Below are 26,340 nucleotides of genomic sequence, written 5' to 3'. Positions count from 1 at the left end.
ACAACAGTGGTTTGCAGAAGGTCATGACTCTGAGACAGAAGAGGGGAAAAGCTGGAAGATAACGGAAGAGAAAGGCAGGAAGCAGCAGAGCTGGAGCAGCTGGCTGACACGTTATCATTAGAAAGCATTCCTGACCCTGCTCCTCCTGGGACCCGGCGTGCATCAAGAGTAGTAGAACAGAAAACTCAGAGGCAGAAAGCACAGATCAGCCGATGCAGGGACGACGTACAATAGGAGAGATGGAGGGGGTGGGACTTTACTCAGAGAAACGCCATTACTGGGATGGAGAGGTATATTGAATAAAGGACTTGGTAAGAACTCTTCCTGTTATCTGCTTCTTGGCTGCCCACCAGGGGAGGGATCAGATTCCCAGGTACCTGCAGATGAACCACTCACTGAGCATGTGTCCTAATTTGTTTGCAAAAGGCTTCTGCATACAATGCCCACTATTTATTTGTTTACTGAGCATTCATTCTGACTTGTCTGCATGGAGGTTATATGGCCCCCACCACTCCATAGTTCTCCCACACTTTCTGGTGGATTTCCTTATCACTTTCATTTCCACAAGAAGTCTGGTGATTTTCAAAGCTGGCTTGTTGCACAAGAGGACCGGAGCGCTTTGAGCCCTAAACTTGCCAAGGCGCCGAACCACATAACACCAGTCCTGAAAGATCTACGTTGGCTCCCAGTACGTTTCTGGGCATAATTCAAAGTGTTGGTGCTGAGCTTTAAAGCCCTAAATGGCCTCAGCCCAGTATACCTGAAGGAGCGCCTCCACCCCCATCGTTCAGCCCAGACACTGAGGTACAGCTCCGAGGGCCTTCTGGCGGTTCCCTCACTACAAGAAAGGAGGTTACAGGAAACCAGGCAGAGGGCCTTCTCGGTAGTGGCCACCGCCCTGTGGAATGCCCTCCCACCAGATGTCAAGGAAATAAACAACTATCTGACTTTTAGAAAACATCTAAAGGCAGCCCTGTTTGGGGAAGCTTTTAATATTTGATGAATTGTTGTATTTAAATATTTTGCTGGAAGTCACCCAGAGTGTCTGCGGAATCCCAGCCTGCTGTATAAAAGGGAAATCATCATTCATTGCTCCACCTACTTTTGCCTCTGGCCACGCCCACCAATGACATGTGGCTCCTGGAAGGTTGCTCAGAAAGTTATCCAGAGATGCTTCTCCCTCCTGCCCTAGAGAAATCTAGTTTCATAATGATGGCAAATGTTTCTTCTTTAGAGGTTGCCCTCCATTTTGCTGTGGCCAAGTCAAGAGAACGATCAGGACAGAAGACACTCAAAATCTGCTCATGGATATGTGAAGGGGATATGTGAGTCCAATGTGGCTGTGAGGTCCACCACGGTTGTCACATGTCACTTCCAGCTCCTCTCATGCACGGTCCCTGCACAATCAAGGTTCTAAATTGTGCAAGGAGACCCCCTGAGTACAGCAGGCTCCATGCTGCAAACATTGGTACCGAATGCGTGGGAAGCTGGAAGGAGCCACGTGACAACAATGACAAAGCTCCTTTACTGCCCCTTCATACAACTGAGCAGGGTTCATGCGTCATTTGAAATGGTTGGAAATTCATCTTTAGACGGAATCATCACATTCGCCTTCCCTGCCTCGTGGAGCAAGGCAGCCATTTCAATTGTGAAAGGCGCTTTGGAACGCCACAAAATATTGCCTCAGTACTACAGGACCTGCTGTCCCCATTCACTCCCCCTATTGCAATTTTGTCCCAAATTCTACCATTTTGCCTTATCTGTACTGATATCTATGGGTGGCACCAGTACTATCTGAGCAACTTCTCACTTATTTGGAAGTGCTAGAATTATTGGAATCACTAGAGTCACTGGAGGTGCTGCTGTCATTGGAACTATCAGAATCAGTGGAATCAGTGGAGCTGCTGGAATCACTTTGCCCACTGGAGTCACTGGAGTCAGAAGAGTTGCTAGAATCACTAGAGTCACTAGAATCACTAGACTCAGAAGTATTACTTGAGTCACTGGAGCTGCTGGAGTCACTGGAGTCACTAGAGTCACTAGAACTGCTAGAGTCACTGGAATCACTGGAGTCATTGGAGTCACTAGAGTCACTAGAATCACTGGAACTCCCAGAGTCACTAGAGTCACTGGAACTGCTGGAGTCACTGGAATCACTGGAACTGCTGGAGTCACTAGATTCACTGGAACTACTGGAGTCACTAGAGTCACTGGAACTGCTAGAGCCACTAGAGTCACTGGAACTGCTGGAGTCACTGGAATCACTGGAGTCATTGGAGTCACTAGAATCACTGGAACTGCTGGAGTCACTAGAGTCACTAGAATCACTGGAACTGCTGGAGTCACTAGAGTCACTGGAGTCACTAGAATCACTGGAACTGCTGGAGTCACTAGAGTCACTGGAGTCCCTAGAATCACTGGAACTGCTGGAGTCACTAGAGTCACTAGAATCACTGGAACTGCTGGAGTCACTAGAGTCACTAGAATCACTGGAACTGCTGGAGTCACTAGAGTCACTGGAGTCACTAGAATCACTGGAACTGCTGGAGTCACTAGAGTCACTGGAGTCCCTAGAATCACTGGAACTGCTGGAGTCACTGGAGGTGCTAGAATCACTGGAGTCACTAGAATCGCTGGAGTCACTAGAATCGCTGGAACTGCTAGAGTCACTGGAATCACTGGAACTGCTGGAGTCACTAGAGTCACTGGAACTGCTGGAGTCAGGGGACCCATTGGAGTACTCTGGGCTTCCAGAGTTCCCTGAAGTGCTGGCCTGTTTCACCTCTTCCTCGTTTGAACCACTTGAACTATTTGGTTCTCCAGGCTGCTGACTGAAATTGCTCTGGCTCTCCACCTGCTGACTAGACTCAGAGTCATCAGTACGACCTGGGTCATCTCCTTGCATGCCTTCATCACTGAAATGGTAGCTGTTCAGATGATAAGGGACATTTTTTCTCACGTCAAACTCACGGCTGGCCTGGAAATCCTTGATGTGCTGTTTGCCAGCAAACAGATCTGCTTCCGAAACGATGGACTCCCTTGTGGTCAACACTGGACCATGAACTGCATTCTTCTCTCTCAAATGCTGCGAGCCATTTTGTTCCGCATTGCTAATCGTTTTGAGAAGCGCTACATCCTGGCTGTCAACCTCTTTCTCTGTTGGATATTCAACATAGGTCTCCCTGGTTTTTTCCGTGTTGGGCTGACTGTGGCCTTTGGCCTGCACAAAGCTGTTGTCCTCATGGAGCAACAGGCTCTCGGTTTCGTGCGGATAGCCTCCTTGGGAACGGATAGGATCGGCTGTAGAAACTTCTTCAGGAATGGCATATTCTTTGGTGAGATCCAGAAATATTTCTCCTTCCTGGTGACCCTCATCTCCATTCTGCTGGTTCCCATTCGTAACGGCAGAGCTGGTCTTTAATACGCCTTTATCTGCACTGGTGGAATTAATATTGCCCTCATAGCCTCTCCTGAATAGAATTCCACTTCTCTGGATCTGTCACACGGAAGCAAAATAAAACATCAGTGTGTTAAGTCAATTCAAAGGTATATATGGAATCTCCAGAAAAAGGAGGAGGTAGTCAGTTTAAATCCTGCCATATTGACACTAATACACTCACTAATTGCTCCTAAGTACCAGGACATTTATGAAACTCACCAGGGTCAACATTTCCTACCTTTCTAGCAAAGGTGTGTGCCCCCCCCGATATTTTTTTTAATGCTTTTTATTGATTTTTCAAAACAAAAATAAATAAAGCATATACTCTTACATTCAACATTTTTGCGTCTACTTATTTACCATGCGCATTATCGCGCCCGGACTTCCCTCCTTCCCTACATCGGCTTTCACAATTAACATCCTCTCTTACAGATTCTTATTTACACTCTTTCCACGTCACAATATTTATATTAACCCTGCTTCAGTCTTTAAGCTTCTAGAATTATTTCGTATGTACTCAACAAATTTACTTCGCTCCTCTTCGAACTTTGTTACTTTTCGGTTCCGAATCTTGTAGGTCATTTTCGCCAATTCTACGTATTCAAACATTTTCGTCTGCCACTCCATTAAAGTTGGGATTTCCTGGGTTTTCCATTTTTGAGCCACTAGAATCCTAGCGGAGGTCGTGGCGTACATAAATAATTTATGATCCTCTTTTCTTAATTCATCCCCTATTATCCCTAGCAAAAAAAAGCCTCTGGTTTCTTTGGGAAAGTGTATTTTAAAAGTTTTTTCATTTCGTTATAAATTATGTTCCAGAATTTTTTCATTTTTTCACATGTCCACCACATGTGAAAAAATTCACCATCTTTTAATTTACACTTCCAACAAGCTTTGTTACTCACTCTGTACATTTTTGCTAGTTTAACCGAAGTGATATACCACCGGTACATCATTTTTATTAAATTTTCTTTTAAAGTAGAACTCGCCCTAAACCTCACACCTTCATTCCATAACTTTACCCAGTTATCATAATCAATATTATAACCAAAATTGACTGCCCATTTTATCATAACTTCTTTTTGTTATAAAGATTTTAAAGGCTTTATTAAACTTGTTGCTGCTGTTTTAGGCTTCTTTTTATTTGCCATTATTGGTTGTATTTTGTATACCGTACTTGTCTCTTTTTGTAAAGCGCTATTGATGCTGAGCAGAAAGGCAGTATATGGCCCCATCTGCATTGTACTTTAAAGCAACATCATACCACTTTAGCCGAAGAATCCTGGGAATTGTAGTTTGTTAAGGGTGCTGAGAGTTGTTAGGGGGCCCCTATTCCCCTCACAGAACTACAATTCCCAGAGTTCCCTGGGAAGAGGAATTGGTTGTTAAACCACACCAAGGGATGTAGCTCTGGGAGGGGAATAACAACTCTCAGCAACTTTAACAAGCTACAGTTCCCAGTATTCTTAGGGATAGGGAAACTATGACTGTTTGATACCGCTTTAAATATACACTGCAGAAGGGCCAGGAAGCCCATTAGTCAGCTATTGTTTATATCCTGCTGTTCTGCAGTCACACTCCAAGTAGCAGTCAACAACAAGAAACATACCTAGAAACCAATCTATAAGATTACAGTGGTGCCTCGCAAGACGAAATTAATCCGTTCTGCGAGTCTCTTTGTCTTGTGGTTTTTTCGTCTTGCGAAGCACGGCTATTAGCGGCTTAGCGGCTTAACGGCTATTAACAGCTTAGCGGCTTAGCGGCTTAGCGGCTATTAATGGCTTAGTGGCTTAGCGGCTTTAAGAAAAAGGAAACAAACTCGCAAGAACTCGCAAGACGTTTCGTCTTGCGAAGCAAGCCCATAGGGAAATTCGTCTTGCGGAAAGACTCAAAAAACGGAAAACCCTTTCGTCTAGCGAGTTTTTCGTCTTGCGAGGCATTCGTCTTGCGGGGCACTACTGTAAAACAATTTGAATGCAATATATGATACACAGCTAAAAAAGAAAACTGAAGAAATTGAGATGACTCATACGGTAGAGCGTGACACACTTAATCTCCCAGTATGTTTCCGAGCACAATTCAAAGTGTTAGTGCTGACCTTTAAAGCCCTAAATGGCCTCGGTCCAGTATATCTGAAGGAGCGTCTCCACACCCATCGTCCAGCCTGAACAGTGAGGTCCAGTTCCAAGGGCCTTCTGGTGGTTCCCTCACTGCGAGGTGAGGTTACAGGGAACCAGGCAGAGGACCTTCTTGGTAGTGGCACCTGCCCTGTGGAACACCCTCCCAGCAGTTGTGAAGGCAATAAACAACTATTTTACTTTTAAAAGACAACTGAAGGCGGCCCTGTTTAGGGAAGTTTTCAATGTCTGACACTGTATTGTTTTTAATATTCAGTTGGAAGCTGCCCAGAGTGGCTGGGGGAACCCAGCCAGATGGGCGGGGTATAAATAATACATTATTCTTATTCTTATTCTTATTCTTATTCTTATTCTTATTCTTATTCTTATTCTTATTATTATGATCATCATCTCAGGTTCGTGTGTTTGAGCCACACATTAGGCAGAAGATTCCTGCGTTGCAGGGAGAAAACTAGATAACCCTTGTGGTCCCTTCCAACTCTATGATTCTGTGATTGTGGGTAAAATAGCAAAGTCCATCAAATGGATGTCAATAGCATGTCAGAATGAACAGGTTTTCCATTCTTGTTGAAAGGCGCTACCATGGAGCTCCTGGGTTTCCCAAAGAATTAAGTCCATTTTCTGCAAAGAACTTACGCAAGCCACCTAGTTTTCAAGCACGCAAGTACTGCAATTTGCAGGACTCTTAAGATGTTTAAAGACTGAAGCATTTTGGATTGCAACAGAACTTAGCTGCGAAGGGAAGCAAGGCGGAAGGCACTGGTCAGGTATGAAAGACCTGCTCTTGTAGGCTAAGCAGAAGCTCGGAACGTTCCTTAAATCTTTTATTTATCTGGTGTTAAGACTTTTCATATTTTGTATACTTACCGGGGAAGCAATGGCTATACCAATGATATATATCAGCAAAAGCAGAGTCTTCATGCTTGGGATTGCTTTCTGTGAGGAAATGGAAAATGTATTATATATTTCACTACTAACACTGAGTATTTAATTACATAGCAGAGATATACAAGGAAGGCTCATGTAGGTTGCATTGGGGCAGAGGGGCTATGGCAGAAGAACCAACAAGTGAACCATTAGGGGAAATAACTAAATAACAAAAACATATTATTCATATTAACCAACAATCAAAACTGACGTTATTTTATTGCCATAGAATGCAAATAGCACCCTCAGTTGAAGTATATAAAAATCCCAACAGAACAACTATGCAACAAGTATAGAAGCAGATGTGTTATGTAAGATTAGCTTTGAGGATCTGATCGAAGCCTCTGAAATTAGAAAAAGTAGGATAATTTTTTCAAATATAAATAAAGTGGACGTATAGAAAAATGAACATTATTTTCCATCTTACCGTAGGCTTCATTTCATTTCAAAAAATAAAATTTTATTTTATAGTTTATTATTGTTTATATTTTGATTTTTTTGCCAACTTAGCAGTTGGAAAGCACACCAGTGCAAGTAGATAAATAGGAACTGCTGCGACGGGAAGGTAAATGGCATTTCCGTGTGCTCTGGTTTCCGTCATGGTGTTCCGTTGCGTCAGAAGCTGTTTAGTCCACATGACCCGGAAAGCTGTCTGTGGACAAATGCTGGCTCCCTTGGCCTGAAATGCAAGATGAGCGCCACAATCCCATAGTCGCCTTTGACTGGACTTAACCACCCTGGGGTCCTTTACCTCTACTCTTTTTTTGCCTTTTACCTCATATTTTGAATCAGAGACAACGAAGAACAGAGTTTGGCACATCATTACGTGTAACACAGACTCCCTGGGCTCACTGAAAGGTGGCAGTACTATTCTGAGACAAGCCACTACCCATCTGAAAATATACCAGCCTCTCCAAAAAGGGACAGAATTCTTGGAAATGTAGAAGTCTGCTGAATGCAAAATGTAGCCCTCACAATTACATTAAGTCCTTGCTTCTACCATGTCGTTTATATATAGGACAGAGCCCCCTGGGTGGCTGAAACTGAGCTCTGACCGTGAGGGCTCCTAATCTGTTATTTCCTCTCTCTAGAATATTTGATGGGAATTAGGGTGAGAACTGTATGTTGCAAGTGCAGGGTATTTGCATGCAATCCTATTAAATCCTCTTTGTTGCTCACCTGCCGGTCTCAATAAGGCTATTGAGACTACTTAATATGATACAGAGTAATAATTTTACTGCCTGAGTAATAATACATTTTCCTTGCAAAGTCCAAGATCTGGGTTTCCTTTTTTGTGTTGAGAGAGTGACACAATGACAAACAAACCTAGTCACTTTTTAGACTGATTAATGTTCACTGCCCATTCTTCCAAAAGTGTAAATTACGCTGAAAACATCTGGCACGGGTAACAATAAACACTGTTGCAGCTGGCAGAGGTTTTTTGCTTTACTTTTTTTTTTTTTTTTTTTTTGTTCTCTAGCAGCAGAGCACTAAATGTACACATCTAGGCCTCAATTATTGACACCAGGCCTGGGGCTTGATGTGCCACCCAAGACCAGAGAAGCCACATCAGTTGGTTAATCATAACTTCTATGGCTGACTAGAGGATTCTGCATGAAGCAAAGGGCAATCTTAGCTGGGCATTTCCCAGCTAGCACAGGGTTCTAGGCGTTGCAAAACCACAGGGGAGGCAGAAAACTCATAATAATGGGTTTCCTTCGGTCATGAGTGTGACATCCCCATTTAGGTGGAGAAAATGCTCTCCTTCTGTGGCTGGAAAGAAAGAAAGAAAGCTACAGGGGAAATCTCCAGACACATGAGAAAGTCCACTATTCCATACGGTAAAAAAGGAGGGCTGGGGGAAACCAACGTTCTCTTTTGAAAATAGCTAAGAGTCAATTATTGTGCATGGTTTAAACCAATGTACCTATTGAGAAATTCTTTTCAAACCATTTTTGGCTTTTACAGTTTCCACAGACGGGTGGGTGATTCACAAGCAATCGCCAAGGGAGTCAAGTGGGTTTTGTTGGTAAGCATTACCCAAAGGGCCACAGATCAGTGGTTGAACATCTGCATCCCAAATTTCCATCGCCAGCATCTTCATGCAGGGCAGGGAGAGACCCTGGTCCAAAATCTTATAGTCATGGCTAGTCAGTGTGAACCATACTGAGCTAGATGGACCAAGGATCTGATTCCATATAATGTAGCTCCCTATGTCCATATGTTCCAAATGGAAATGTAAGCAGATGCTTCAGAGGAACCTTTAGAAAGGGGAACCCGAGATGAACCAAGTTTTAATGAAATCTAAAGTTTGCATTCTTTGTAGTATCAGTCACTGAATCAGATGGCCACATCTTAATGTGGTAAGCTTCCTGCCACTAAACCTGGGTAACTCCCCCACTCAAAACCTATTAGAGAGCCAGCGTGGTGTTGTGGTTTAGAGCAGTAGACTCATAATCTGGTGAACCGGGTTCGCGTCTCCGCTCCTCCACATGCAGCTGCTGGGTGACCTTGGGCTAGTGACACTTCTCTGAAGTCTCTCAGCCCCACTCACCTCACAGAGTGTTTGTTGTGGGGGAGGAAGGGAAAAGGAGATTGTTAGCCGCTTTGAGACTCCTTTGGGTAGTGACAAAGCGGGATATCAAATCAAACTCAAAAAACAAATGGGGGGGGGAATTCTGGAGGGCACAGCAGGAGCAAAGTATATTTCTAGGTGGACAAAAAAAGAACAACAAATAAGGCAATCTTGTAGGTAAACTGGTCCCAAGTAGTTAAGGGCTTCGTATACTAATGGTAATAAGGGACACAAGTGGTGCTGTGGGTTAAACCACAGAGCCTAGGACTTGCCGATCAGAAGGTCGGCGGTTCAAATCCCCGCGATGGGGTGAGCTCCTGTTGCTCGGTCCCTGCTCCTGCCAACCTAGCAGTTTGAAAGCATGTCAAAGTGCAAGTAGATAAATAGGTACCGCTCCGGCGGGAAGGTAAACGGCATTTCCGTGCGCTGCTCTGGTTTGCCAGAAGTGGCTTAGTCATGCTGGCCACATGACCTGGAAAGTGTACGCCGGCTCCCTCGGTCAATAAAGCGAGATGAGCACCGCAACCTCAGAGTCGGTCACAACTGGACCTAATGGTCAGGGGTCCCTTTACCTTTATACTAATGGTAACACATTGAACCTGAACTGGTAGGAATTCAGAAATGGAGGGCATGTGGGGGATGAGCTCATTGCTTGTGGGGGCTGCTTGCCCCCTGTCTAGCACCACCAATGCAATCTAGACATGGATTTCATGTGCAGAGACTTTGTATGTGTGTGTGTGTGTGTGTGTGTGTGTGTGTTTACTTTTAAAGTCAAATAGCAAATAGCCTGATAATTATCAACATTGCAGCACGCACAATGGGATAAGTTAACATTTTCCTCCCCTGCTGTGGTCATGAAGAGAATCCTGCCCCTGAAGCCAGCATTTGCCTTGGAGGGGAAGTCCCTGAGTGATGTCAATGAGCAGCATCCAAAGGGGGGATTTCCCTCAAGACCACAGCGAGGGAGAAAAGAGTTACATTTCACCTCTCTCCCAATGTCGGCACCACCAGCTGATGCTATTTGCATTTTTATTAAAACAACAACAACCCAGAGACATTTTAGATGCAATGATGCATTTGATATCATGCATGAGTTTGACCAAACTGAGGGAGGTGATGGAAGACAGGAGTGCCTGGCGTGCTCTGGTCCATGGGGTCACGAAGAGTTGGACAGGACTAAACAACGAAACAACAACAACATATTGTAGACCTAAGTAAGACCATTGCTTCTTCTGATCCATTGCTTCTTCTGATCCAGAATTGCTTGCTCTGGTGGTGTCCGCACTAAGCAGGTATCTCTCCCAGTTCTGCTACTTGAGAAAGTTTATTTTTCAATGGCGATGCCAGCGATGGAACCTGGAACCTTCTGAATGGACAATAGCACAGGGGCTGCTATTGCCATAGTGATGATCTCCTACCAACCTGTCCTTATCCGAGGATGCCACATTTTTAAAAAAATATGACTCCTCTGCCTTTATCTGAGTTTACAGCAAACAGAAATTCAACAGGGAGCATCCCTCTTCACAACTTCTCCCTGCTGGGAAAAGCTGAAGCTGTTGAGATTTCTGCCTGCTGAGTAGAAATGATCATGTAAACTGATGATACATATAATTGTGTGATAAATTTGCAAAGTACCTCTACCTCCTTCCAGTAAACCACAGAATGCTAATTGCTGTTAACCTTCCTATGCAAAATTGTTGATTTTTTTTTTTTAAAGCAGCTTTGCTACCTGCTAAATGTCAATGCACTCATACAAATGATCACTGTATTGGTTGTAGGAAATATTTGATATGTATACATTGTTTGTCCTTTTACAAAATTAAATAAATTCAGCGAGAAACCGTCTGTTTCAAAGTAAAGCACGTTCCACTTACCTTCTTTGCTGTGCTGCAGTGAACAATCTTAAAATCATTAGTGATGTTTTTTTGATGCCTCTGTGCCTCAGTTCTCTGAGGTAAGGACCCACGGAAGTACCCTGCAAGAATTTAAATCGTGTTTTAGCTTCTAGGCAACCAATCAAAGCCTAGCAACTTAACTGTGACTTCACACAGGGTCTTAAGCGAAAACCCACTAATCCCCCCCTTTTGTCCTTGAAATGATTATGTGCCTTTGCACTAAATTGAAATTCTCCACTTCTTCCCCACTCAGGCAGAATGCTAGATAAGTATATTCCAGGGCTTGTTTTTGCAAGATAATATATATTATGAATGCCAGGCAAATCCCCGCTTCTGTGATTACTATATTCCTTTACCTACATTTTTCCTTTTGAGATATTCAGGTGCATTCTAACTGAAAGGTAAAATTTTAGTGGCACTCCTGATCCGGTTAACTTACATGTCAGCCTACCATTTAATAGCTATTTTTTTGTGTGATGCTCCATAATCAAATCTTCTAGCCTGGCTATTGTCACAACCCTTCCACTTGTTCAGACAACCAGGTTTTCCACTGCAATGTCCCTTGATTTTTGCAGTGATCAAAGCTTTCTTGGCAGCTACTTTTTTTACACATCACTTAGCATCCCATCTCTGAATAGATGATAGACTTTAGCCACGCCAGGTTTTCGCACATGCAGTCAAACAAACTGTGTTTTCACCACACAGCTGGTCCTGGTTTTTCAATGCATGCTGACATTTTGCGATGTCACAGCTGACAAACCGTTGGAAACCTTTGTGGTGGCACAGCAAACTTTCAATATTTACCGAACAATTGGAATGTGGAAGGGCTTTGAAGCAGCCCTGTTAATGAAGTCATGTTTCATTAAAGTTTCACGTATTTAGGGCCTCAAAATCTTTGAGCCAGTGTGGTGTAGTGGTTAAGAGCGGTGGACTCGTAATCTGGGGAACCGGGTTCGCGTCTCCGCTCCTCCACATGCAGCTGCTGGGTGACCTTGGGCTAGTCACACTTCTTTGAAGTCTCTCAGCCCCACTGACCTCACAGAGTGTTTGTTGTGGGGGAGGAAGGGAAAGGAGAATGTTAGCCGCTTTGAGACTCCTTAAGAAGGAGTGAAAGGCGGGATATCAAATCCAAACTCTTCTTCTTCTTCTTTGAAAGAAAGAAAGAAGGTACCATAGAAAAGAATTTCCCCCAGAAGAACAATGTCCAAAACTCATTGGGAGTCAGCTTGTCAATAAACCTTTCTCTCTTTTTTCCACCAAATAGTTACTTTTTAAAAAAAGTGTTTGTTATATATTTAACTGTACAAACTCTAACCGATAATAGAGGGTGGGGTTTTTTTAATATAAAAGATCTAATCATTGTATGTTCAGGTTAAAAATCTATAGAGTCATCGTGCTCACAATCACCTTAACATTACAGAAAAATACTGAATATGCAGCCATTGACCTCTCCCTCAGTTTTGGACATATGTCCAATTTTGTCCATGAATTTGCCTTATACACTTTTGAATCCACTTAATGCTAAGGACAAGCAAATTCCATAAACCAGTCATTTAAATATGTGCTTCCTGAGGTTTTCCCGGACATAACTGAATTTCCTGGACATAACCGAAAATCAGCAAAAATACGGGCATATGGCAACCCAAAAATTTGGGTCAGTAGAGAAAGATTTCTGGTTGCTGGGCAGAGCCATCACAGAAGGCCACAGACCTAGTTACAGTGTGAACAGCATCCATTCTTTACAAGCCTAGATGACCCTCATGGTTTCTTCCAATCTACAATTCTATAATTCTATTATTATTTTTTGTATGTTGCTTGCTCTATGAGCTGCCCAGAGAACTCTTTTCATGGGGCAGCTATAAAAATGTAAAATGTGTGAAACTGTTCCGACATTTTTATTGCTCATTTCTGACTTCACATTAACTTTTCAGCTTTCTCCCTTTCTTTTTAAATAAAAAAAATCATACTAACGAAATATAAAATATAAAGACCTTTTTTCTAGCAAAGTAGCTCCTGCTTTCTTTTTCTTTCTTTTTAAGCCACTGGTGTGTTTGTTCAAAATAGTTATTATATACTATATTGTAGATTTTGCAGGTATGTGATATATATACCTAATGGGCACCCTTGAGGGAACAGTAGTCATTACACTGTTGAAAAGCGAAGCCCTGGAGGCTCTGATGAAATTATAGATTTGCATTCTCAGGAAGCCAGGGCTTCAAATAGGAAGGGAAGTCTGCCACCATTCAGCAGATAGACAAAGTGCTTGTTTGTAGGAGCCCCTTCTGCTAACAAACAGCCATTTCCCAAGTTTTATTGAAGGGATATAAGACAAGCCACCCTCAGCTGCTCAGATATTTCTGCTCTCTTAAATCAGTGGCACTCAGTGAGTAGGAAGAGATGGAATTGCCATATTTGTTCATCTGCCCCAGTGCCTCTCACAACCTAGTGTCCTACAGGTGCTGGCTAGAGCTGATGGGAACTGTGGTCCAAAACATCTAGACAGTGAGAGGTTGGGGAAGGCTGATGGAGCTCATATTGTCCCCTCCAGCCTCCCCAGCTGCCCTCTAGATGTCTGGGCCTTTAGTGTAGTAGCTGCCATGTGTCTGGAATTTCCTGAACATATATGCGATTCGTGAGCCGAAAATAGTGTCTGGGCGGAATTTACAGTAACCAGTTGAAATGTTCAGGCGTATGACATCAGAAGTGATGTTTTTTGACGAATTTCCTTTAAAAATAGCTTAAAAACGGAAATTTCACTTTTTGAAATATGATATTTCCCAGTCTGTATCTGTATTGGAGTTGTTTTGAATATGTTTTTGTTGTTACAGGGGCGTGGGGGGGGTAGAAAGGAGAATTCCCAGAATGCCACAATCCAGGTTTGGGGCAAGTACTCTCTTGTGAGATAAGCCCAGCAGAGATTTAAAAGCACAAAATATGCAGCAAAGTAAAGCATGGGAATATAGGCTGTTAGACCTTCCAAATATGCCCTGCCAAGCTCCTTTCAATGTTTCTCACTTCCCGTAGCGTACTACACATTTAGTAAAATGGTTTACTTACAAATTCTTCAAAGGTCTGGTTCATGTGCTTTTTCCGTACCTCAGTCAGAAAAGTTGCACAGGCAGTAAAACCTGATTTAGTTAACAAAGTGGTGAAAGTTCCTAAATTATTGGCATAGGAACACAAGAATGGCTGTTGAGAAGCATACCAGCTTAGCCTCTTCGCATGCTGAATTCATCAGGTAGACTGGGGAGGGAACAAAGGCTTGATTACCTAGTTCTTTGCAATGTGAGAGGAAGTGAAGATCGCTATGCCTGGCTGGACAGATTACTCTATAGCAAGGTTTCCGAAACTTGGGTCTCCAGCTGTTTTTGGACTGCAACTTCCATCATCCCAAGTTAGCAGGACCAATGGTCAGGGGTGGTGGGAATTGTAGTTCAAAACCACTGGAGAACCAAGTTTGGGAAACCTTGCTCTATGGTATTAACTCCTTCATGCATTAATTAGACTAAAGTGTGATGGTTCTATGAGGCTACTTATTCCACATTTTATTGTTTTATTGCTGTACGTTGGCCACCATGGACTCCTTTGGGAGGAAGCTTGGGATATAAATTAATTAACTAAACAAATAAATATAAGCACACAGAATTTATTAGAGGGAGAGAAGCAGACAAGAGAGATAATTTTTAAAGATAAGTGAGCTCTTCTAATTAAATTTATGAAGAACAGATATAAGGTAAAGTTTCTCTATCTGGATAAATATACACATACTGTATATATAGTAGTATGTATTTAAGTAGTTATTGTAATTACATTGTATTTCTGAGATTGAATAAAAGTTAATAATATTGATAATAATTTAAATTATAGTAATTATATCTAAATTTGCATCTATGCATGTTAATTAGTCGATGCAAATTTTATGCAGTGTCGTGGAGTTCTGCCCCTGTGTCTCATATAGATACAGTGCTTTTTTTCTGGGGGTACGCAGGGGTATGCATACCCCTAAACATTTTGTGAATCTAAGTTTGGCCTCATTGAGGGGTATTATTTCAATGAGAGTACCCCTAAACATTTTTTTTAGAAAAAAGCACTGTATAGATATACACAGAAACCTGCTTTGTTTGGATAGCAAATATTTCTGACGGAGAGTGGGAAGTAGTTACTTAAAACAGCATTTTCCCTCGCACCGTATCAAAATACAGCCATGGGTTTGACCCAGAGCTGTTCAAACATTTTCCTTTCTGCTGGATTGATTTTCTATTTCTACACAAGTCCTTATCCTGAATTAGTATTTCCCAAGAGCAACAACCAAAAGGTTACAAAAATACCCCCACCCCTCCAAAATGAAAAGGATAGGCATCTCCAGCACAGACTCCTAAAATACCAGGTGCCAGGTAAATGTTCACATCTCAATGCAAGGCATGAACTTAAATAGAGCCGCAAGCAAATATGACAGGGGACTTTTTCTGCACGTCAAACAGTGTGGGCACAAATTCTTCAAGTTTAGGGATGGCAAGGAAATAACATCACATAACCAAACAGATGGCCAAACCTCTGGACTTGTTTACAGCCACTGAAGAGCCTTTTGATTTAAAACATGGTGGTGTTACTAGCAAGACCAATGAGATGTTGCATAAGGCTTTTGAATAGCAAAGGGCTGGTGTCTTCCTTAATATAGAAAACACTCACTGTGGAACACTGGGGCATAGCTGTCAACTTACAGATTTGAAAATAAGGGGCCAGCAGCCTCGAAAATAAGGGATCAGCAGCCAAAATAAGGGATTTTAGTCAACCAGCAGCCAAACGAAGCCTCAAGTGGTGTTTCCCATAGCGCAGCAACCCAGCAAAGGGAATGCAGAAAGGAAAACCACCGTTACCCTCTCCGCTGGGAAGCACTGAGCAAAGGCGAGTCCCCAGGCAACACGGCCAATTTGATCAGCACAAGGCATGCAAGCTCCACCCCCCAGTCGTTCTTAGGCTCCTTATTGGGTGAGCAACACAGCCAAGCAACACAGTTGGAGCCTCCCTCCTCCTTGGCTGGCAGGAAGGGGGGGGAGAAGAGCTGCTTCCTTTGAAACCTGGGAAATTTAAGGGACATCATCAATAAGGGACAGCAGCGGGACATGGTGCTGTGATAAGGGACTGTCCCGCCAAATAAGGGACGCTTGACAGCTATGCACTGGGGCCGATCTTTTGCCTTTATGCCACACCTTTGACAGGCAGCTGTTTATCAGAATGTTCTTTCGGGCTTCAAGGAAGTCTGGTTCTCAGGCTGTCAGGGGCTGGACTGAGGAGGAATGGTGGGGACGGCCGCCCCTCTTCCTGCACTGTCCCGAGAAGAGGAGGACAGTATAGATTTAGAATAGTGGTTTGCAGAAGGCCATAGTTCAGAGGCTGCAGAGGGCAGAAGCTGGGGAATATTGGAAGAGGAACATCAGGAAGAAGCACCAGGGGAGAGACTCAGTGTCCTTGGAGAGCATTCCTGACCCACCCCCTCCCTGTTGGGATGTGTCCAAGGAGACGGGGGCAATTGGCGGGCCCCCAGATGGCTCCAGCCCACCGGCCAGCAGCTGGGCAATCTATGGTCCTTGGATCAGCATGTAACTGCGACTCGAGCTTCATAAATCTTCAGAAGCTGAGCACACAAGCCAGCAGAGAATAAAACTCTCTGCAACAGAAGGGCAGATAGAGGCTGTGTAAAGCATATTTAAAGGTAAAGGTAAAGGTACCCCTGCCCATACGGGCCAGTCTTGACAGACTCTAGGGTTGTGCGCTCATCTCACTCTATAGGCCGGGAGCCAGCACTGTCCGCAGACACTTCCGGGTCACGTGGCCAGCATGACGAAGCTACTCTGGCGAGCCAGAGCCGCACACGGAAACGCCGTTTACCTTCCCGCTAGTAAGCGGTCCCTATTTATCTACTTGCACCCGGGGGTGCTTTCGAACTGCTAGGTTGGCAGGCGCTGAAGATCTTCCCTTTTTAACAAGTCCTTCTAGTGAGCACTCAGGGCTGATTTTCTTAAGAATGGATCGGTCTGATCTTCTTGCAGTCCATGGGACTCTCAAGAGTCTCCTCCAGACCATAATTCAAAAGCATCAATTCTTCGGCGATCAGCCTTCTTTATGGTCCAAGCAGCATAAGCAAAAGCTATACACACAACGGAAGTTCCCAGCAAGCTGTGCTGGAATGTAAACATACATGTGACATACAACAACTCCACACATCTGTTAAGGTGGAACGGAATATCATAACACTCCCAAGACCAGACAGGCATTGAGGGTATTAGAACAGAGAGCTCAGAGGCAGAAAGCTCAGATTAGCCAACACAGGAGTGACGACGAATAGGGTGGACGTGGGAGGGGTGGGACTTTACTTGGAGTAATGCCATATTTAGGGAAGGATGCATTCCTTCATCGCTCTCTGTGAATTATTGCGTGGTAAGAACTTTTATCATTTCTCTGATTCTTGGCTGCCTCCACAGGAGGGATCTGATTCGCAAAAGCCTGACACAGGCCCATTTATTTAAAGCAAAAAGAGCTAAAAGCCTTGCAGCAAGGTCAACCTGATCTCCAGATGATATATTGTCCTCAACCACGGTCATTGCTAAGCAAGAAAGTGTGTCATTTAAACATAATCATTTTTCACATGGCTCTTGAACATTCACCACCACTGCCCGAAATTGCCGTTCTGCACCTGGCCTTACTAGATCCCTTGGGGTTCTAGCAAAAAACACGAAGTTGATAGCACAAGCCTGAAGGGTGTCCATCCCTAGACCAGAACAGGGGTGGATTTAGGGCTGTGCGAGTGGTTCAGACATATTGGGTGCTGAGACAAGGGGGCTGAGCGAGGGACTGGGCTTTGGGAAGGAGCTGTGAGGGCTCTCGCAGGGCCTTCATTCCCAAAGTCTAGTTAGCATTTCCCCAGCTTTAGGAAGGAGGTGGGGGGCTCTAGAACTCTGCCAGAGCCCTCACACCTCCTTCCCAAAGCCTGGTGTCTCCTTACCCACCTTTGGGAAGAAGGGCCTTGTAGTACCACCAAGAGATAAGGGAAACCTTGCATAAGCACTGTAGTGAACATTAGAGTTGCTGTATTTAAAACTTTGGGTTTGAGTTGTGGCAGGCTTGGCTACTGATTTAGACCAAGGGTACAAGGTGTAACAGTAAGGGCAGTGGTTAAGGAGAAAATTCTCTCATTCTTTCTCTCTCAGCTGCATTCCTGTGGTGTTCCAAAAATATGGTTCTCACTAAAAGGCAAAATGAGAGAGTGGTCTTGTGTAAAGAACACTTTGAAATCCTTTTCCTTACTTTTCCTTCATCTCGCTCTTGGCGCTGTGTTATTATACTTGGGAAGCTGGGGCTCCATGCAATGGGAAGACATTTGTCTGCCGAAACAGTTTGAAGCACAAAGGTTTACTATTGCCATGCCGTCCTCTTGGGCTCCCGAAGATGGAAGAGAGAGCTGTAGCCATGTGTAACAAACCTTAGCTTGAGGACTTCTCTTTTTTAAATCTGCAGCATTGTGGTCAAAAACAAGAAACATATTTAGAACTTTGTAGGACGTTTTGGAGTGGGTACTTCAGTGAGACTCTGGCATGCTTTCTGAGGCAAATGCTCCAAGTTTTATAAACTGATGGCGAAGATCATATTATACCAAGAGTTGTGTTGCCAGGATGGTTTGGTGGGCTTGAATTACAGGAGAAATGCAATTTTGAGGCAATTTAAAATTCAGTATGAAAATTTTGAAGATTCACATTTTAAACCACTGGGAGATAATTCACATGTAGCACTGAACCAAGCCATAGCTTATTATGAACGTATAAGCATTGGTTTGGGTTAGCATGCCGTCCAAACCTTGCCTCATGGTTTGTCATCTCCTGACAAACCATCCTCTCTGGGCCTGCAAGTTCACATATTCCTGCTAAGCCATAGTTTGTCTTAGCATTACGTGCGCTTCATTAACAATTTTTTTTTATGGTGCTTCAATGAAACAAATGACTGTGTGTTTTTAATAAATGTGAAGGCAATCACCTGGAGAATCATCAAAACAACATTTCATCCAATAGACCTGAGCAACTTTACTGTCCCTTATTTTTCTCGTATGTGCCCAACCCAGGAGTAAAAGGAAAGAGTCATCATTTGCTTTGTCAACAGCTGGTGTCAGCTCCATTTAAGTAGAGGGAGAACATGCAATTTGCCATAAAGGTAAAATATACATTGCATTTAAGTGGTACCTAGTGAGGTAAGGAGAGGGGTCCACTCAATTAATGCTTTTTTTAATTAAAAAAAACACCTTTCAGGCTCTAGTCATAAGAAGCAGACCCTTTATTTCAGCCTCTTGTCATACCTCCTGCAGTGGCTTCAGGGCAATTCACTGTGATGTTCCCCTGCTTTTCACCCTCCTGAGCAGCTTCACAGGTAGCTAGCCTGAAGTTCCTGTCTGGCTCCCTCTTCCTCCGCTGCTGTGGCTCTGGGGAAGATGAGAAGGAGTCTGAGAGCTGACGGACAATACTGACAGCTAGTATGGTGACATCTATCCCTGGGATTGGAAGGTCCAAGCCCAATCACTTCTCCAGATCACTGGCCATGAAGAGATCTGCTGGAGAGTGCTGCTCTCCTTGGTCCTCATCTAAAGAGACCTCAGATTCCAGGTCTGGGTAGGGCTATACCATGGCAGGCAATTTACCACCACCGCCCCAAAAAAATGGATGCAGGAAACTCTATTGGTAGTTTGTGCCTGTGACTTATGACTTGGGTATATATTGTTGGTTGGTTGGTTGGTTGATTAATTGATTGAATATGTATCCCACCCTTCCACCCTAAGGAGCCATGGGGCAACAAATATATATACAATTTAAAAATGAAAACAAAGTATAATCATAATAATCATAATCATATTTATATGCTGCTCCCAAGAAATGTTCTAAAACAGATTAAAACAATCTAAAAGACAATTAAAAATATACTTCCACATATTAACCATTTCCAGACTAAATCTAATATATATAATATCTTAATATTAATAGATTTAATAACATTAATAATTCAGCTATATAATATATAAATATTTGTGGCAACTCTTGGAAGTAGCTAAACCATACTGAAAGTCTCAGGGGAATTTTTGGAACACCCCTAATGGAAACACCTTTATTTTGGGGGATTAGTAATGGAGAAAATGTGCCTTTGAAACAGGTTGAAAAGTATCCCTTCCAGAAATTTCAATGAGCCTCTTCTTCTGGCTTTATTGATCTATTTAAATGGTCAGGACAGGCAGGCAAACCACCTTAACCTCAGTCATCCAGGAAGGATGCCTGATGGTATAAATACTCCAGCCGGCCACATCCAGAGGCAGCTCACCTTCTGTGATCCCCAGGACAGGTGGAAGACAAAGGCGACTTTTAAGGTTCCTCCTTAAAAGCTTCTTTGACTTAGGAAGTCGTAACTTCTCAAGGAAACTTTGCTACAATAATCAGACCGGCTGTATTTTTCGCTGCACAAACTCTAGGGCAGAGCTTTCCAGACTTTTCATGTTGGTGACACTTTTTTTTTTAGACATGCATCATTTCGTGACACAGTAATTCAGTTTTATTAGCAAACTGAGGTGAAACTAACCCCTTTACCAGCCCAAGAGGAGAGTGGGGAGCATTCGCACGACACACGTACACACTGCAGCTGACACACTAATGTGTCATGACACACAGTTAGGAAAGCTCTGCTCTAGGGTGCTCACACACCGAGAGTGGCTGCGGAAACCCAGCCAGATGGACGGGGTATAAATAAATGATGATGATGATGATGATGATGACGACGATGATGATGTTCACCCTGACGCCACCACCATCACACACACAAAATAATGTGATACCTTAAAGTTAGCTTCCCAAAAATCTTGGGAGTGCAAAGGGCTTGCGTTAACTCCAGACACCCGCTGGAGCTCAAATATGAATGGTAAAATATGAGGGGAGGCTCCAATACTTTGGCCACATCATGAGAAGAGAAGACTCCCTGGAAAAGACCCTGATGCTGGGAAAGATTGAGGGCACAAGGAGAAGGGGACAACAGAGGATGAGATGGTTGGGCAGTGTTCTCGAAGCTACTAACATGAGTTTGACCAAACTGCGGGAGGCAGTGGAAGACAGGAGAGCCTGGCGTGCTCTGGTCCATGGGGTCACGAAGAGTCGGACACGACTAAATGACTAAACAACAACAACAAAAATTATGAGGGGAGGGGGAATGAGACTAAGGCAGCAATCCTAACCATGCCTACTCAGATGTAATTCCTACTGAATTACCCTTGGGCCTTCCCTCTCATTAAGTATGAGATGGGAGCTGTCTTCATTGTCTGTTCAGAGCTTGCTGAAGATCTTCCCTTTTTAACAAGTCTTTTAAGCAGAGATGTTTCCCAGTCTGCACCTGTATCGGAACTGGTTTTTTAAAGATATTTTCAATGTTCCATTAATTAGTGAATTAAAAGGGAGAGACATGTGCGTGGCATGCTCTTCCAACCACAGGACCCAGAGTTCTACAGTTCCTGATGGCAACAGGTGGGGCCAACAGGATGTGAGAAAAGGAGGCAGAAGCACCATAATCATCAGAGACTTTGAGAACCCAGGTAAGGGGCAATCAGGTGTGTTGGTTGGCAGGGGGAAAGAACTCTGAGACTCAGTAACAGGATGCCCATAAAGAATAAAATAGAAGTAGCTGAGATCTCTACTATCCTAGCCTACTCAAGGTTCAGTTAGTTGTCAGTCCTGAAGCATCAGGACTATACAGTGGTACCTTGGGTTAAGTACTTAATTCGTTCCGGAGGTCGGTACTTAACCTGAAACTGTTCTTAACCTGAAGCACCACTTTAGCTAATGGGGCCTCCTGCTGCTGCTGCGCTGCCGGAGCACAATTTCTGTTCTCATCCTGAAGCAAAGTTCTTAACCTGAAGCACTATTTCTGGGTTAGTGGAGTCTGTAACCTGAAGCGTATGTAACCCGATCTGTTGCAAGTTCCTTAACTCATCCTACTCCTGACTCCTAAGTCTTCCTTCTAGAGTACATAAATAACATATATTTGACCCCCTTACACAACTAAGTTCCATGTAGATTATTGTAGAAGTGCTTTCAGGACTCAGTTCTGGAAAACCAAGCGCCCCCCCATTTCATCTTTTCTCTCTGAAAACATTGCTTCTTTTGACAAACATATGGAAGGTTTGCACAGCAGATCTTCAAATCAACCTGAAGGCAACAGGCATGTTTCTTTTGACATTAAGCAGCAGTGCCACTTGCTGGCCATTAAAAAGCATCACAATTTATTTTCGCAGCAGCTTCTAGGACAGAGGTTGCCACCAACAAATGTTGGACTACATTTCCCATCAGCCCCAGCCAGCATGGCCAGTGGTCAGAGATGGTGAGAATTGTAGCCCAACAAATGTGTAGAGGACAACAGTGGTGTGGACAGGCTGGGGAGAGATGGGAAGAGCCATTCCTGCAAGGGTAGCAGTGTGTTTTCAATTGGCTTGTGAGGAGCCTACCATTTGCCGCCTTTCGGGAAGAGAGATCTGTGGGGGTGCTTTTTTGGCACACGTGCTGTGGGGGCCCTGCATTATTACGTGGCCTCAGAAGCACCTGAGAGTTCAGTTTATATTTGGCACTCAAGAAGATGTTCGTGCTGAGCCCTCCTGCCCCTTCTTCCACAAAGGCACAATTCCTTGGCTGCCAGAGACGCTGACTTGCACCCAGGATTGAGGGGGCCTGACATGCAGCGTGTGTGTCATCATGTGCACGACACGTGATGTATGTGTGTGATGTTATGCATGCAGCGCATGCACAACATCGCATCATCAGGAGGAGGCTGAGCCCAGGGCCCAGTAAGGCGTAGCTTCAATTGCTGGTGGCTCCTCCTCTCTTGCAGATATTGAAGGGGCTGAAGACATTTCAGCCCTATAGACAGGGCCGTCTTACCCATAGGCGCTAGGGGTGCGGGGCACCTGGGCGTCAGGCTCTCAGGGGCACCAGGCCAGGAGTCTGGGGCCCGAGAGTTGAGTCTGGGGAAGAGCCCACCCATCGGTCAGAGTGCTGTGGTGGACTCTTCTGCTGCAGGCGGCTCTGCACCATGAGTTTGGGGGCGACCGAGCTAGCGAGTCGCTGAGGCTGGCGGCCAGCTCTGCCATCCTACACGCCTGGGACTGGGCAACCTGGGGGGGACGCCGGGCGGATCTTTGCACCCCAGGGCCGCATTTGCTTACAACAGCCCTGCCTATAGAGTTGGCGCTAGTGCTGGCTGCACACCCTGGTGAAATGTGCTGCAGACACCTATGGTGCTAGGAGTTGTTTGGAAACCCCTAATCCCCCCAAACAAGGAGAAGGGGACGACAGAGGACAAGATGGTTGGACAGTGTTCTCGAAGCTACCAGCATGAGTTTGACCAAACTGCGGGAGGCAGTGGAAGACAGGAGCACCTGGCGAGCTCTGGTCCATGGGGTCACGAAGAGTTGGACACAACTAAACGACTAAACAACAACAACAAACCCCCTCAAAGACCTACAATTCCCAGAGTTCCCTTGGAAGCAGGATGGACTGTTAAACCGCTCTGGGAACCGTAGCTGAGGAACATCAAGTTAAACTGGGAAAGTGTAAAGGAACGGGGGTGCTAAACTGGGGACTTTTGTCAACAAGACCCACGCAGCTCTGTCCACCTGTGGGTTGGCTCACCAGAAGAGGGAGCAGCTGGCCTGCTTATTGCTATTGTACAGAAGGTGATACTCTAAGCAAAGTTCATTGGGTTCAGGCCCAGATATGAGTTTTTGGGGGCTGGTAACGTAAGCAGAAGATTGGACATATTGCCCAATCCAACCCCCGTTTGCAAGCTCAACAAAATTTGGAGATTCAGAAGAAGCAGGTTTATGGCTGGATTGCATATACTGGGCATCATGCTGCTCTCAGATACCCCCTTGGTGCCCATCAATGCCTGCTGGCCCCAAATATTGTATGTTTATATTGAGAGGATTTAGCTTTTGGGGAGGTTGTTGGGTGTGTGTTGTTTGTTGTCTTTTATCTCCACCTACAAACTTGTCACACTCCTGCTTCTGTTCTCTGACACCTGCACCCAACAGGCAATATAACAAAACCATTCAGCAGAGATGTATTAAACCAGGTAACTAATTTTTCTTTTACATTTTAAAGTTCTTTATTAGTAAATACAGAGTTGTGTTGTTGTTTTTTTAACTTAGGACCACTTGTATAAAAAAGGGATTAGAAAATAGCCCACAACATTTTCCCAATACAGCTATACATTTATTACAAAATATTACATACATCCTGTATTAATTATACCTCCGAGGCTGTGTGAACAGCTTATGTGCACAGGCAGGTGGCAAATATCTTCTTTGCTTTCTATCTGTGCAGTTGCTACAGTTAACAGACGTCTTTTCATTACCACACAGGTGCGTACTGGAGCTGGCTACTATATATTTGGAATCAGTGTTTGCCCTAGGCTGTGCATGGCTGTGATCTTTTTCTTTTGTACAAACAATAGAAAATAGGTCCTCCTTTAGATCTCTCATCCCTCAAGAACCAGTCTTGTATTTGAGGTGCTATGGTTATTCAAATGAAATTTGGGGGTGTGGATGTGTGAAGCATTTTTGTATGTGAGCAACTTTGCTGCGTAGAAAGACCAGCTCCCTCTTTGTCCTCTAAAAATGAGACTGCATTGGCACCAAGGAAATAAACAGTCATGCATGCATTCACCACATTTAAATAGTGGAAGGAGCAATCATGCTATAAGGCAGAGGAGGACCCACCCTCAAAAAAGAAAAGAAAAATAAACTCCACTCTCCACAAACAGCAAAAAATAAAGGCCCAAGAATGGAGAGAATGAAATATATTCCTTGTTGTCTCTTCAGTGACGTCACAGGAACTGGCCAATTGATGCGAGTAAGAAGTCCCAAGCAGCATGCAGACAAGCAGGGGATTTCACTGCTGTGGGGCAGGGGCTAAAGTAAGTTCTGCTACGTCACTACTGACCTAATTTATTGAATGGAAGGGACACGATGTAGGGGCTCTTAAAATGTGGCTGAGGTTCATAGTGCAGGTGGTTCCCCAAGTACTTTACTGAAGGGTCTTCTTTTGAATGGAACAGGCATCAGCTGCTACAATGACAACCTGTCCTGGGACTTTTATTTTTCTAATTCTGTGGATTACTGTTTCCAATAAGGCTATGCTGTGGTCTAAACCACTGAGCCTCTTGGGCTTGCCAATCAGAAGGTCGGCAGTTCGAATCTGCGCAACGGGGTGAGCTCCCGTTGCTCTGTCCCAGCTTCTGCCAAACTAGCAGTTTTAAAGCATACCAGTGCAAGTTGATACATAGGTACTGCTGCGGTGGGGAGGTAAACAGCATTTCCGTGCACTCTGGCACTCGTCACGGTCCTCCGTGCACCAGTAGCGGTTTAGTCATGCTGGCCACATGACCCAGAAAGCTGTCTGTGGAAAAATGCCGGCTCCCTCGGCCCGAAACAAGATGAGTGCCACACCCCATAGTCACCTTTGACTGGACTTAACCTTTACCTTGCAAGACACATACACAACAGCCCCCCAAAAATTCAGTGGTAGTGGCAGAAACAGATAGGGGTGAGGAACCCTCTTTTAGATGTTGTTGAACTCCTAACTCCCATCAGTCCCAGTCAGAATGGCAAATGGGATTATGGGAGTTGTAGGAGAGCAACACGGGGGCAGCCCCAGATTCCCAACCTGTGTGGCAGGCCAGTGCAGAGCTTGTCTGAGGCCTGGAACCTCAGTCTTGTTAGAATAAAGTTATAAACTCAAACAAAAGTGCATCTGGTCACTGGAGGCCTGAGGCAAGCCTATTCGGCTGTCCCCACTTCTGCCCTGGACCTGCCATGTCTCAGGCAAAATTCCTGGTGGCTTCCACTGTTCTGAGGTGTTGTTGAAATATTTTAGTCTCCCTCAGAATTACTTTTTTTAAAAAATAATTTTTATTAACCGGCCAATCACATCAAATCAAATCACAAAGCCGAATTACAAAGCCGAATTTTAAATTTTGTTGAGGGAACCCATATTTCAAGATCCGAAGGAATTACTCAGGTGTTTTACCTGAGGAGGAACCTCAACATTTGCTTTGACTTGTGCTTTAGTTAGAATTCCGTGGCAACTTGGTAATGTGTCAAACCTCACATGGTTTGTTCTGCTAATCTTACTCCTCAGATAGGATCCATCTCGAATTTCACTTTAACTGAAATTCAGCGGTGACTCTAGTTTCCTGTTATCAATATTCACATTGCTAAAAAATGATAAAATAAATTAAAAGATGAGGTCGCATCTTGACCTCAACATATTACGTAGTGTTGGGTTTGTTTTTAATGCT

The 26,340-nt window shown here is 44.1% G+C and overlaps 1 protein-coding gene across 1 annotated transcript; it reads right to left on the bottom strand.

Moving 5' to 3' along the window:
* Nucleotides 1–957: 957 nt before the first annotated feature.
* LOC114604661 (uncharacterized) lies at nucleotides 958–11,040 on the bottom strand. The gene is made up of 3 exons (XM_028745011.2): nucleotides 10,954–11,040; nucleotides 6,445–6,513; nucleotides 958–3,496 (listed from the first exon to the last, which is right to left on the bottom strand). Exons 2-3 carry the CDS (start codon nucleotides 6,496–6,498, stop codon nucleotides 1,811–1,813), a joined length of 1,740 nt encoding a protein of 579 aa, XP_028600844.2. The 5' UTR covers nucleotides 6,499–6,513; nucleotides 10,954–11,040; the 3' UTR covers nucleotides 958–1,810.
* Nucleotides 11,041–26,340: the final 15,300 nt, after the last annotated feature.

Source organism: Podarcis muralis, chromosome 9, assembly GCF_964188315.1.
Source record: "Podarcis muralis chromosome 9, rPodMur119.hap1.1, whole genome shotgun sequence".
Taxonomy (NCBI): domain Eukaryota; kingdom Metazoa; phylum Chordata; class Lepidosauria; order Squamata; family Lacertidae; genus Podarcis; species Podarcis muralis.
The sequence above is the reverse complement of the archived record's forward strand: the minus strand, read 5'-3'. Positions and strand labels throughout refer to the sequence as shown.

Bases quoted from the DNA above. Each gene is read 5' to 3' on its own strand.
- LOC114604661 (XM_028745011.2), bottom strand. From the start codon at position 6,498: ATGAAGACTCTGCTTTTGCTGATATATATCATTGGTATAGCCATTGCT. The intron at 3,497-6,444 runs GTAAGTATACAA...TCCGTGTGACAG, and splicing joins GTATAGCCATTGCTTCCCCG to ATCCAGAGAAGTGGAATTCT.